The sequence below is a fragment of the Balaenoptera ricei genome, chromosome 5 (assembly GCF_028023285.1).
Source record: "Balaenoptera ricei isolate mBalRic1 chromosome 5, mBalRic1.hap2, whole genome shotgun sequence".
Taxonomy (NCBI): domain Eukaryota; kingdom Metazoa; phylum Chordata; class Mammalia; order Artiodactyla; family Balaenopteridae; genus Balaenoptera; species Balaenoptera ricei.
Window position 1 is genome coordinate 141,653,348 of NC_082643.1, and position 12,882 is coordinate 141,666,229.

The 12,882-nt window shown below is 50.9% G+C and overlaps 1 protein-coding gene across 3 annotated transcripts in view; it reads right to left on the bottom strand.

Annotated features, from left to right (window-relative positions):
• The window catches only part of FAM193A (family with sequence similarity 193 member A), a 173,475-nt gene that overhangs the window by 14,668 nt on the left and 145,925 nt on the right, over positions 1 to 12,882 (bottom strand). For all 3 annotated transcript variants that reach the window (XM_059923728.1, XM_059923727.1, XM_059923729.1), the window contains 4 exons: positions 11,822 to 12,095; positions 11,036 to 11,219; positions 9,737 to 9,967; positions 6,250 to 7,099 (listed from right to left, as the gene is read on the bottom strand). In XM_059923728.1, coding sequence (XP_059779711.1) covers positions 6,250 to 7,099; positions 9,737 to 9,967; positions 11,036 to 11,219; positions 11,822 to 12,095 — 1,539 coding nt within the window. The remainder of the gene's footprint in view (positions 1 to 6,249; positions 7,100 to 9,736; positions 9,968 to 11,035; positions 11,220 to 11,821; positions 12,096 to 12,882) is intronic.

The window sequence follows — 12,882 nt, forward strand, 5'->3', positions numbered from 1 at the left end:
CCACTGAAAGAAATTTTTTAAAAAGTATGTACTTTGCAGACATCTATGTAAATAAGCTGGAAAACTGGCTGAAAAGATAATTTACTACGGAAACACAGTTTAGCAAAATTAACCTCAGTGAAGAAAGAAATACTTAAATAGACCAATTACCATAGAGGACAGAGAGAATACCATCAGGAAACTACCCCACAAAAAAGCACCGGGCCCGGGGGCTGCACAGAAGATTCCTATCAAATCATTAAAGCCTAAATAGTCCCAATGGAAGGCGAATTGCTCTAGAATACTGAAAATGAAAAACAAACAAAAAAAGCTTCCTAATTCTTTATGAAGTATAACAGGTCTAAGAAGAAAAATTATGTTTAATCTCCGTAGATACTAGAAAACCTCTGACAAAATTCAACACTCATTCCTGATAAAGTACGCAAGAAAAATAGGAATTGGGCTTCCCTGGTGGCGCAGTGGTTGACAGTCTGCCTGCCAATGCAGGGAACACGGGTTCGGGCCCTGGTCTGGGAGGATGCCACATGCCGCGGAACAGCTGGGCCCGTGAGCCACAACTACTGAGCCTGCGCGTCTGGAGCCAGGCTCAGGCTCTCTTGTGCTCCACAACAAGAGAGGCAGCAATAGTGAGAGGCCCGCGCACCACGATGAAGAGTGGCCCCCGCTTGCCACAACTAGAGAAGGCCCTTGCACAGAAACGAAGACCCAACACAGCCATAAATAAATAAATAAATAAATAAATAAATAAATAAATAAATAAAAAATAGGAATTGTTGGATATTTTCTTCACATGATAAAATATATAAACCTTACCCTAAAGCCAGAATCTTAATGTAGAAACACCAGACGTTTCCATTAAGTTCAAGAATGATGCAATTAAACAAGAGAAAACAAGAAGCATAAGAATTGGAAAAGGAGAAGTAAAGCTTTCTCTATCTGCAGATAGATAATAGAGTACCTGTTAAACCCCAGAGAATCAACAATAAGACTCAAACAATGAAATAATCTGCTAAGGTAGGAGATATAAAGTTAACATACAGAAAGCAATAGCTGTTATATACACAAATGACCAGTTAGAGGAGCACTATTCAATAGAAATACAACATGAACCACATACATAATTTAAGATTTTGTAGTAGCCACATTGAAAAAATTAAAAAGAAACAAGTGAAATTAATTTTAGTAATATATACTTTATTTAATTAAATATGTCCAAAAGATTATCATTTCAATATGTAATCAATGTAAAAAATTATACTGGGACTTCCCTGGTGGCACAATGGTTAAGAATCTACCTGCCACAGAAGACCTAAACAGACATTTCTCCAAAGTAGACATACAGATGGCCAACAAACACATGAAGAGATGGTCAACGTCACTAATCATTAGAGAAATGCAAATCAAAACCACAATGAGGTACCAACTCACACCGGTCAGAATGGCCATCATCAAAAAATCTACAAACAGTAAATGCTGGAGAGGGTGTGGAGAAAAGGGAACCCTCCTGCACTGTTGGTGGGAATGTAAATTGATGCAGCCACTATGAAGAACAGTATGGAGGTGCCTTAAAAAAACTAAAAATAGAACTACCATACAACCCAGCAGTCCAGTCCCACTACTGGGCATATACCCAGAGAAAACCATAATTCAAAAAGACACATGTACCACAATGTTCATTGCAGCACTATTTACAATAACCAGGACATGGAAGCAACCTAAATGTCCACTGACAGATGAATGGATAAAGAAGATGTGGCACACATATACAATGGAATATCAGCCATAAAAAGGAACGAAACTGAATTATTTGTAATGAGGTGGATGGATCTAGAGTCTGTCATACAGAGTGAAGTAAGTCAGAAAGAGAAAAACAAATACCGTATGCTAACGCACATATATGGAATCTAAATAAAACGGTACTGATGAACCTAGGGGGCAGGGCAACAATAAAGACGCAGACCTAGAGAACGGACTTGAGGACACGGTGGGGCGGGGGGAAGCTGGGATGAAGTGAGAGAGTAGCACTGACATATATACACTACCAAATGTAAAACAGCTAGTGGGAAGCTGCTGCATAGCACAGGGAGATCAGCTTGATGCTTGGTGATGACCTAGAGGGGTGGGATAGGGAGGGTGGCTCAAGAGGGAGGGGATATATGGATACGTATAGCTGATTCACTTTGCTGTACAGCAGAAACTAACACAGCATTGTAAAGTGATTATACTCCAATAAAGATATTAAAAAAAAAAAAAAGAAAGGAATCCAATGCAGGGGACTCGGGTTTGATCCCTGGTCCAGGAAGATCCCACATGCCATGGAGCAACTAAGCCTGTGTGCCACAATTACTGAGCCTGTGCGCTGTAACTATTGAAGCCCGCATGCCTAGAGCCCGTGCTCTGCAACAAGAGAAGCCACCGCAATGAGAAGTCCGCGCACCGCAATGAAGAGTAGCCCCCGCTCGCCTGAACTAGAGAAAGCCCACGCAGCAATGAAGACTCAGTGCAGCGCCCCCCCCCCCAAAAAAAAATATACTGAGTTATTTTACATTCCTTTTTTTTTTCATACTAGGTTTTCAAAATCTGGTTATGTTTTTACATTCACAACCCCCTCAATTTGCACCTTCCACCGTTCGGTGCTCAGGGGTGACATGTGACTGGCTACTGCACCAGACGGACAGAGTTAGAAGGTATGATTGTAGAAAACACCCCGTTAAAATTAAAAGCAAGGAAGATTAAATACTTAGGAATAAGCTCAATAAGAAATGTGAAAAACCTATTAGAGAAAATTTAAAACATTCCTAAAAGACATAAAGTAGACTTGAACAAATGGAAAAACTCCCCTTGTTCTTGGGAAGGACGAACAACATCATAGACACCAATTCTCACTAAATTATCTTATAAATTTAATGCAATACCAATAAAGATACCAACAAGGTTTTTTTTTTTTTTTTTTAAGGGAGCTAGGCACACTCATATCAAAGTTCTTATGGGAATACAAACATGAAAGAATAGCCAGGAAAACACTGAAAAAGGCTATGAGGAGAGAAGAGCCCTGTAAAAGTCATTAAAATGTACAGAACCTCTAAAGTAGCTAACTCAATGCAATAATGGCGTGTGAATGAACACAGAGGAAAGGAAGAGAAATTCCAGAACAGACCTGAGGACACACGGTGTAGCACACGGTAGCATCCTGAGTCACTGGGGCAAGATGAGCTTTTTAATAACTGGTGTTGAGACAACCGGTTAACTATTTGTAAAAGATAAAGCTGGATTCATGCATCACACGATACAAAAGAATAAACTCCAAATAAATGTATCAGGGAGCTAAGTGAAAAAAGTGAAACCACGCTAATACTAGAAAAAAAGTTGGGCAGATTCCTCCTTAACCTTCGTGTTAGTACAAACAATTATATCTAACAATTATTTAAAATCCAGAGGCAATAAAAAAATCAATGACCTGACTATGTAAAGTAAAAAAGAAAACTTGTGCACGGCTAAAAAGCATTGTAAACATAGTCAAAGGCAACAAGCTGGGGGAATATCTGTAGCATGCAATGCAGTTAAAAGGCTAATATCCCCAATTCATAAAGAACTCTTAAAAAATGGAAGGAAAAGACCAAAAACCCAATTAAAAATGAGAAAAAGATATGAACAGAAAATTCACAAAAGAAATATAGAAAGAAACAGCCCTTAAAAATATGACCTCACTGTAATTAGAGAAAAATGCATATGAAAACTACAGGAATAAGTGCGCCTAACAGATGGGCTCAAGTTACAAAGCCTGACAACACACTCTCTTGGTGAGGCTGTGGCCAAACAGGGGCTCGAAGGGGTGGGGGTGCAATGCAGGGTTCAGAGGACCAGGCCACATCAACAAGCCCTGTCTGCACTGACCTCTGACCCAGCACTCCCGCAGAAACACCGACGCAGAGCACCTGCGCTCCGCCCCGCTGTGTGTCATTACAAACCCCGAGAGCGGGGCAGTGTCCAGCCGGGCCCACTCAGCACCTGAAACCACAAGGAAGAGCTGCGGACGCACATGGAGGGCCTTCGGAATACAGGATGTGGGGAAAAAGCCACGGGGAAAGGCATCTCTAACATGCCAACCTTTTGTGTAAAAAACAGAAAAGCAAATAAGAAACTAAGTAGGAATGGGATAGGGAAAAAGAAATCAGGATTAAGGAGGGGAAACAAAACAAAATAGATACAATCAGAAACAAAGGAAGCCGGCTGCATTTCCTAGGAGTCCCCGTGGCTTTACTAAATGTGCCGCACTAGGTCCTCTGGGGGGAAGAGACCTACCAACCCTCAGGCTACAGAAAGGAACCCAGAACAGACACCGAGGGCAGGTGCGCCGGTCGGTCTCCCTCCGCGGTGGGAGCAGGCAATTCTGAAACCACCCCGTGTGCCCCCCCAGGACGCAAGGAAGGAGACACACGGTGGACCGCGGGGAGGGGGCCGCAGGGAGCGCAGTTGGCACCGGAGCCGGACTGCAGTTGTCAGGGTGAGCGGGGGGTTCTCACTGCAGAGATTAGGCACCGAGAGACACAGATGTGGGGGGGGGGGGGGCACGAGGAGCGCACACGTGCCCGCGTACACACACACGCTCCCCCTCCTAGGCCCTGTCAACCACACACCAGCAGCACCCAGGTCTGGGTCTCAGAGCCGGGACATCTAACTGTGCACAGAAGTGCTCAAAGCGCAACGGGGCGCAGGGGCCACGCGGAGGGGGCTCCCACCGACTGAATCTGGGGGCGTCGAAATGAACAGTGTTAGTAAAGGACTGTAACCTAGAGCGTAAAGAAAGAATCCACGAACCCGCCCTTATATAAGTCATGAAGTAAATGAAAAAATACACAGGGAAGGAGAGCTCTTCCTGTAGAACGCTGAGTAAGAAATGGAGAAGGAATGACATCAGAAAAGTCAGCATGATGTAGGCAAACAGCTCAGTAATAATCCCCCTGGGCAGTAACTGTCGTCGACCGATGCTAAAAGTAGTGGACGAATGTCTGATACGGCATAAGGGACTCGTCTCCTCATGAGACACTCCGGGTGAGCACAGGTCAGGTGTCAGCCTGGCAGAGGAGAGACGGGCCGACCACACGCACCACGGCCCAGGAGGAGAGTTACCACCACCGGGCAGCGTGCCTCCTGACGGCAGGGCACCCACCAACACAGGCCCATCACCCCCAAGGCGCTGCCGCCAGCGCTGCGTAATCTGAACCTGGCTGTGAAGAAACGGCACCAAACTGAAATTACTCTAGACAGTCATTTACTCTAAAAAACGGATGGGTCACACTCTCTAGAGACGTCAGGTTGTGAGAAAGTGAGCAACTGACGCATTAAAGGAAATGAAAGAGGCATGACGTGTGACCCTGGTTTGGATCCTGTGTCAGGAGAAAACAACTTTGCGTCCTAGGACGTTAAAGGGATGAAGGGAGAAACACGACTCGGCCTGCAGGTGACAGTCGTGCGTCCGTGTCAATTTCCCGATTTTAACAACTACACTGCGCTCCCTGCGGCCCCTCCCCGCGGTCCACCGTGTGTCTCCTTCCTTGCGTCCTGGGGGGGCACATGGGTGGTTTCAGAATTGCCTGCTCCCACCGCGGTGGGAGACCGGCAGGCGCACCTGCCCTCGGTGTCTGTTCTGGGTTCCTTTCTCTAGCCTGAGGGTTGGTAGGTCTCTTCCCCCCAGAGGACCTAGTGCGGCACATTTAGTACAGCCACGGCGACTCCTGGGAAATGCAGCCGGCTTCCTTTGTTTCCGACTGTATCCATTTTGTTTTGTTTAGTTGTTAAAATCAACAACGACATCGTGCGCCCCCCCCCATCTGTATCTTGCTGTATCTAATCTCTTGTTTAGAGGAAACACACACAGCAGTATTTCAGGGTAAAAGGGCACCATGTCTGAAAGCACTCTCATTTGGTTCAGAAAAGTAACCAAGAGGGAGAGACAGGACAAAGCAAGTGTGGTGACATGCTGAGCTGGACGGGAGTATGTGGGAATCCTTCGTACTATTTCCTGCGGCGTGGGGGAAGTCTAAAATTACTTCAAGGTAGCCAAATATAACAACAATGCCTACGTGTCCCTCATTGTTGGCGAAGAGGCCACACAAAGCACGAAGCCACGACACAGACGGCAGCATCCACCTCCGTGAGGGACGGACCCCGAGAGGCACCCCGACCCAGCGCCCTCCTCGGCCCGAGATGCCCCAGCCAGACACACGCCCCTTTCCGCTCTGCATTTACCGATTGAACTGCTGCCTCTGTCTCCCTTCTTCTTCTTGCTTTTCTTGCTCTTGCCCTTGGGCTGCGGAGAGTCTGCTGGCACCGGCTTGCCGCCCTGCGGGTGCTCGCTGGGCGCGGCAGGCTCCACGGGGCCCGGGCTCGGCTTCTCCTCCCGGACGTGGTTCAGCTGCTTTCTGTTGTTGTTGTTGCTGTTGACTTTCCTCTCCTCCCTCCTGTGCTCTGCCAGGGGCGTGAGGTCAAGCACTCTGGCCTTTGACTCAGCCTGGGGCCGGGGCCGGGGCTGGGCCTCTGAGGCTCTGGGGGGCTCCAAGGGCTTCCTCGCCGGCTCACTGCCCGCTTTACTGGTCTGCTTCAGCTTCTGTTTGCTGCTTCCCTCTTTGTGGTGGTGCATCATGTCCAGGAGGAAGGACAGCGGCTCCTGCTGCTTCCCGTTGACCCCTTTGGGCAGAAGGAGCTTGGAGTCCCTGGCGGCCGCGGGCTCGGTGGTGTCCCCGTCGGCCCCCGGCCCCGGCCCCGTCTCTCTGTGGTCCATGTGTCTGGAGGGGGAGCGAGATGAGGTTTCTGGGTCTTCGGTCGGCTCCAGCGAGCCGTTGTGGATGTCGTCAGAGTTGGGCGCGGACTCCGTGGCCGCCTGGAAACTCCTAGCAAGCATGTCCAACTTGGGACAGTCTTTACTTGGCCTCTCCTTCTTCTTCTTTTTCACGGCTCTCAGCTTCTGCAGCTCCTGGAGCCGCTGAAGCTCCTCCTTGAGCCGCTCCTCCTCCTCCTCCTCCCGCCGCCGCTCCTCCTCTCGGAGGTGCAGGTGCTCCCGGGCCCGGGCCTCTGCTTCAAGGCGTGCTTTCTCCTCCAGCTGCCGATGTGAAAGGAAAAGGCAACTTAGGACAACAGTAAGTGCTCGAAAAAGTAAGACACACACACAAAAATGAGATAAAAGCTGAATCGTGTGATAAGAATAGAAACCCTGAAAGGGGTTGTAATAGGTCAAAAGCTTAAAACACACCTCCATCAAAGCAGGGGGTGGTAGTCAACAAAAAATTCCTTAGAGCCTTTGCCCTAGCCCTGGGCACAGAGGGCAAGGTCAGAGCAGCTGCCGTGCTCCTGCCCCGAGTGGGCTCTCCCGTCTGTGCGCGGCGGGCGGGGGATAAACCGGACAAGAACGAGACTGATCACGAGGCCGCAGTTACACAGCCGCACCGGTGCCGCCAGAACCTTTCCAGGTGGGGAATGCCGCCGATGCGTTCACGTGGGGCAAAGCAACGTTCAAGAAAATGTGTACTGAAAAGCTCGGAATTTCTTTTTCCCACCCTAGCAGGTAAAATTCCCAATATACTTTCACTAGTGTGATAGAGCAAATGACTTCCTAAAATGTTCAACATGACGTGGCAAATAGACAATGGTTATTTCTGCTGTCCAACTGGCAGGAAATTAATTTTCAACTCAAGCGAAGATTGTATTTTTTTAGTGACACACATTCCAGGAGCATAAATGGAAAAGATTCCTTCCGATTAGAAAACAAACGAGGGATTTCCCTGGCGGTCCAGTGGTTAAGACTCCGCGCTCCCAATGCAGGGGGCCGGAGTTCGATCCCCAGTCAGGGAACTAAATCCCACGCACCGCAACTAAGACCTGGGGCAGCCAAATAAATAAATAAATAAATAAATACTAATAAAAAGGAAACAAACAAACACCCAGGAAGAGTAAGGAGAACGGCTCCTCCACCACTGGGCTCCAGTAAGGCTCAGGCTCGTAAGAGTCTTTGAAAAAAACATTTTGCGTGGGAAAACGTAAAGGTCCTTCCGAATTTAAATATTTTTCGTGATGTTTCAGAAGGCAGTATTTTTAAGAGACAACTTGCTTGTTTTTCTAAATAACTTAAACATAAAATTAGGTTAAAAATTCAATGACAGGTTTCAAAAAAATGTAACTTGACAATTCATGTACAGATTATTTTAAATTCTTGCTCCATCTGTGAAAGGAAAGCTCTGCTGGAGGCAGCACCTGGCGGACAAACTCCCGCAGCGTCTGCCGCAGTGGCCCCCGCAGGCGCTCCAGGACCTCCGGTCTGCAGGCCCGACCTGCCACAGGACAGAATCTACAGTGATCCAAGCCCGGCGTGCGCTGCCTCCATTTCAACAGCGGGCCGGCCAAGCACAGGCAAGGCAGCTTTGTGGGCCCCTCTGCAGACGAGGCGCTCGGCAGGGCGCACGACGGGCGGGCGCGGGCGCCGAGGACGACCTGGGGCGCGCCTGCAGGATGCTCTGGGTCCAGGCCGCCCGCAAGGACAGAGCACAGGCGTCCGGGTGGGGGCAGCCCTGAGAGCACCTGAGCCAGTGCAAAGGCTTCCGACGAAGCCCAGTGGCGAGCCCCCAGGGCCTCGGACCGCCTGGGACCCCGGGCGCTGAAACACCCCTGGGTGGAGAACACACCTTCTCCCCACACTACGTCTGGGGCAGAAGCAGGCCGCTCCCTCCAAGCCCCCTAATTCGACCTGTGGCCAATCCAGACCTATCTCGGGACCGGGGGTGGGTACAACAGCGGCAGTGAATCCACTCAGTTCAATCACAGCTACCTTAAGAGTCACGGCAACTAAGCTGGAAGCAACACCACACGACAAGTGGCCTGACCCTGGGTCCATTGTGGGCATGTCTCCTCCTTCACAGGGGCCTCACGCCCTCCCAAAGCAACCCATCCTACGGTCAGAACCCTGTGGCCCTGACGAGTCCCCTCTGGGCACAGCCCACACCTGCCTGCTGAGGCAGGCTCGTGGAGCCTGACACCTTCAGGAGGCTGAAACCGGGAAGAACCTCCAAAAGAACTGGCGGTGGGGAGGAAACCCTAGAGGAGATGCCGTTCCCATCACTTTCAACGTCGCAGGAAGTAACGGATACAATTTCTTCTGCGCGTCACGCTCACGCGTTGAGACCGCACTCAGGTCCGGCCGCAGCTCACCACTGGGCCAGCCTGGCCAGTCTCGGCAGCTACTTGCTTTTGTGGCAGCCCCCGCCCTAACGGTGAGGGGGCCGCCTGACTCTCGACATCACTGCCACGGGCAGGCCCTCCTTGGAGCGGTACCGCCTGATCCTCCTCTGTCAGCGGGGCCGCCCAGGGCCCTGTACCAGCCTCGGGTCAAAGGCGCTTCTTTAGCCCCAGTCTCCAGAAGCCCACAGCGCCCCGCCCTCGACAGCCAGGGCTGCTTCCTCTGCTTTCCTGGGGAAGAAGTTCCTTCGACAGACAAGAGGCGGAGGGGCTGCTGCAGCCCTGACGCTGGCCAGCGCAAGAACCGGAGGCCTGTTTTAGAGCCATTAACAAACCCCTGGCACAGGAGGGGGCTCCACGGCCTGAAAATACAACCTGGGTCTTGAAGCAGCGTCCAGTTCAGGCTGGCAGGGGCAGTCAGGGGCTCTTGAAGCAACACTGGGAGCCTGTCGCCCAGCCCCGAGCTCAGAGGCCCCCCCGGGAGGCCGCCTGGTGCAGACCTTCTGTTTACCTTTCTCTGCTTATGCCGTGCACGCTTGGCGGCCCGGGTGCTGCTCACGGGTTTGGTCTCCGAGCTGTTTATAAACTGGAGCAAGTCTTCCACCCTTCGATGGTCAACCACACTCTCCCTTTCTGAGAGCTGATCCGTTTTCTTAGGTTGCTCTTCTTTCCTCTTGGTCAGCCGTAAACGAAGCTTTTCCCTCATTTCTGCATAATTTCTACTTGTTGGCGCAGCTGGAGGCTAAGACAAACGAAAACATGACGAAACGCAAGTTTTAATGATTTTGAATATACCGAATTTCAGATCATAGCATTAAAAGTGAAATTTTTATTGCTCAAGTAACACACGTTCATCAGGAAAAGTAACTAAATAAAAGAAACAAATGGCGAGAAGAAGAAAAACCTTTCATCACCAATTACCTTTCAAAGGTAGTATTTTGGCACTGACCTTCAAGCTTTACCTATTCACAAAAAAATCTGGCAGAGGATGTACAACTATGTACACAAATGGTTGTTTTTAAACTAAAAAAGAAACTATTATACATGCTGTAATTGATCTACTTTTTATGTAATACGGTGTGACTACCTTCTCGCGTCAATAGATGTGTTTATAGTATTTTTTCATCCCCTCGCCGGTTTCCTTTTCAGTGCTGAAAAGACTTCTCACTGACTACTAAAAACACCTGCATGAGTTTAGGAAATGCGGAGAGGACTAAAGCAGAAAAAGAACAACTCCCAGCCCCTGCTCTTCCCACCACCCACCCCCAGACACCATGGCTGACACTTGCTTGTATGGATGAAATGACTGTCCTGGGACACCACACACTATGGATGTGTCTCAATGTACTGTGCAGTCGAGCAAGAGGAATCCGCCTGTACAGGCTGTCCATTGTTGGACTCAACAATTCCCACGCCTGGGTAGTTAGCAGGTCCTATCTCATCAACTGTTTTAAAAATCACAATCAAATGCAAAAATGCAGAGATGAAATACTCAAAACTAACTGTGGGCAAACACGTGTCATTGTTTCTTTACGACAACTACAACCTAGAAGTGGAACCACTGTTTTAGACCGTATCTTGATTTTAATTATGCTCGCAAATAACGCTTTACACACAGTGTAACCATACCCTGAATTCAACCTGGTACGTTATTCTTGCAAAGGAGTTTGCACATTTTACAACTCTAATTTAAACACGCAATTTACAAACATCCATGGCGAAACACTAATGTTGCGCACTTAAGTGCGCTCTCGGGCACCTGCCCCTCCCCCCGGAGGCCCTCCGGCAGGGGAGCGGCCCAGGCGCTTACCCCGCCGTGCCCGAAGAACTCGCAGTAGCAGCAGTCACAGTACTTGCCCTCCTTCTGGTTGGTGGAGGTGGAGGTGCTGGAGCTGTGCTCGGAGCAGCTGTCCTCGTCCGCGGTCTCGTCCCCGTCGTCCTGCTGCGGGTCATAGACGCCGTTCTCGCAGCGATGCCCTTCACAGTCGGGGTCGCTGCAAAACCGCGCAGGGCCCGTCAGCAAGCAGCCTGCCCCTCAAGGGGCGCGAGCATGGCGAGCGGTGGCCGAGGCTGTTCTTTCCGACCAGCCTGCCCTCGCCAACGAGGCGCGGGGCCTGCACGACCCAGGGGCCAAGCAGGTGGGGCAGGCGCAGGCCGGCGGGAACACGTAGAGGGGCTTCTCAGGTGCACACACACGGCCTCTCCACTGTCCCTCCCGCCACCATTTCATCCTGGGGGATGTCAGGGCGGGGGAGTGGCGGCAAGTTCAAAGGTAACGAACACTGACTTTTTAAAGAAAGCTGTCGAGCGTCCGTCCGTTGCATTGTTCTTTGCTCAGCGTGTAACAAACGTGATTTCAAAACACCCACGGGCCCCCCTGCCGTTGCCAGCGGTCTGCGCACAGACCCACAGTGGCCCTGGGCTCTGCAGAACCGGCCGAGACCGGAGCCCGCCCCTCCCCGCTGCCGGTCCCCGGCTGGTGAGCTGCGAGGCCCCAGGCGCCGGAGTGTCTCGGGCGGTCCTGCAGGGTTAGGTGGTTAGGTCGCACGGCACCCATTCTGAAGCGCGCCGGCCTCCCCCGCCGGCCCGGGCTCACCTGCAGACGCTGGGAGGCGCGCTGACGGAGCCGTCTGTGGTGGGGGCCACGGGAGCAGGACAGAAGCTCTTGCGTGAATCCGCAAACCCGGGAGAGGTGGCGGCCGTTTTGGGGAAGGACGGGGCTGCGAGACCGGCAAGGTGAGGCGCGGAGGCTGGAGAGAGGGCGGCGGGAGGGAGGGCGGGAAGCGGCACCAGGCCTGTGGGGCTGTTCCTCGGGGCCGCCGGCACCCCGTGCCTGTGGTCCTCCTTGTTGATGCCGTGAAAGACGTCACCTGCGTTCAGAGATGCCAGAGTCACTGCCAGTGGCCAAGGTCAGGCAGACGTTCAGGCTTCTCTAAGTTAACACTTTTTTTTTTTCCACACACACACACACACACACACACACAACTTTATTGGTGGCTTAACATGTGGAAGCAAGCTGCACTCACTCCTAAACATTCCAGCCCGGACTCCTGAGAACATGCATGCTTTGCCGTAAAACCTCGACACCAGCGCCAACTACAGACAATTAACCTCGAGGTGACATTCTCATCTCACGTACAACCCCATCCAGACTTCCGGCCTCTCCCACACTCCTCTGCAGCTTTTCCTCCAACCCAGCATCTTTTAAACTTTCTTTTTTTCCTTCCACAATGCTGACATTTTTTGAGTTGAGGCCAGCTGTCCACAATTCTGGATTTACTGTCTCATGTCTGATTTAGCTGAAATATTCTACGCACGAATCCTGCAGAGGTTACGTTGGACCTTCCCACCTGATCGCACAGGAAGCACCTAACGTGTTTGCTCCTGTCGGTGAGCCTACATCTGATCAGGTGTGCAGGAGGCAGTCGGCACCTTCGCTTCCCTTTGCAACCTGCCAGTCACCTGTGGGTGCTGCTCCCAGACACCGGCACTACTGCATTCCCCAAACTGAGATCCAACGTCCTAACGCCCATGAGGACGCTCACCTGGGCCCCCTGTCACCGGCTGGCTGCAGAGTGGCCTTCTGTCTGTATCGGTCTTGCACACGCAGTCAGCAGCAGGCTTCTACCCAGACAGCTTCCCACCCGACTCCCTCTT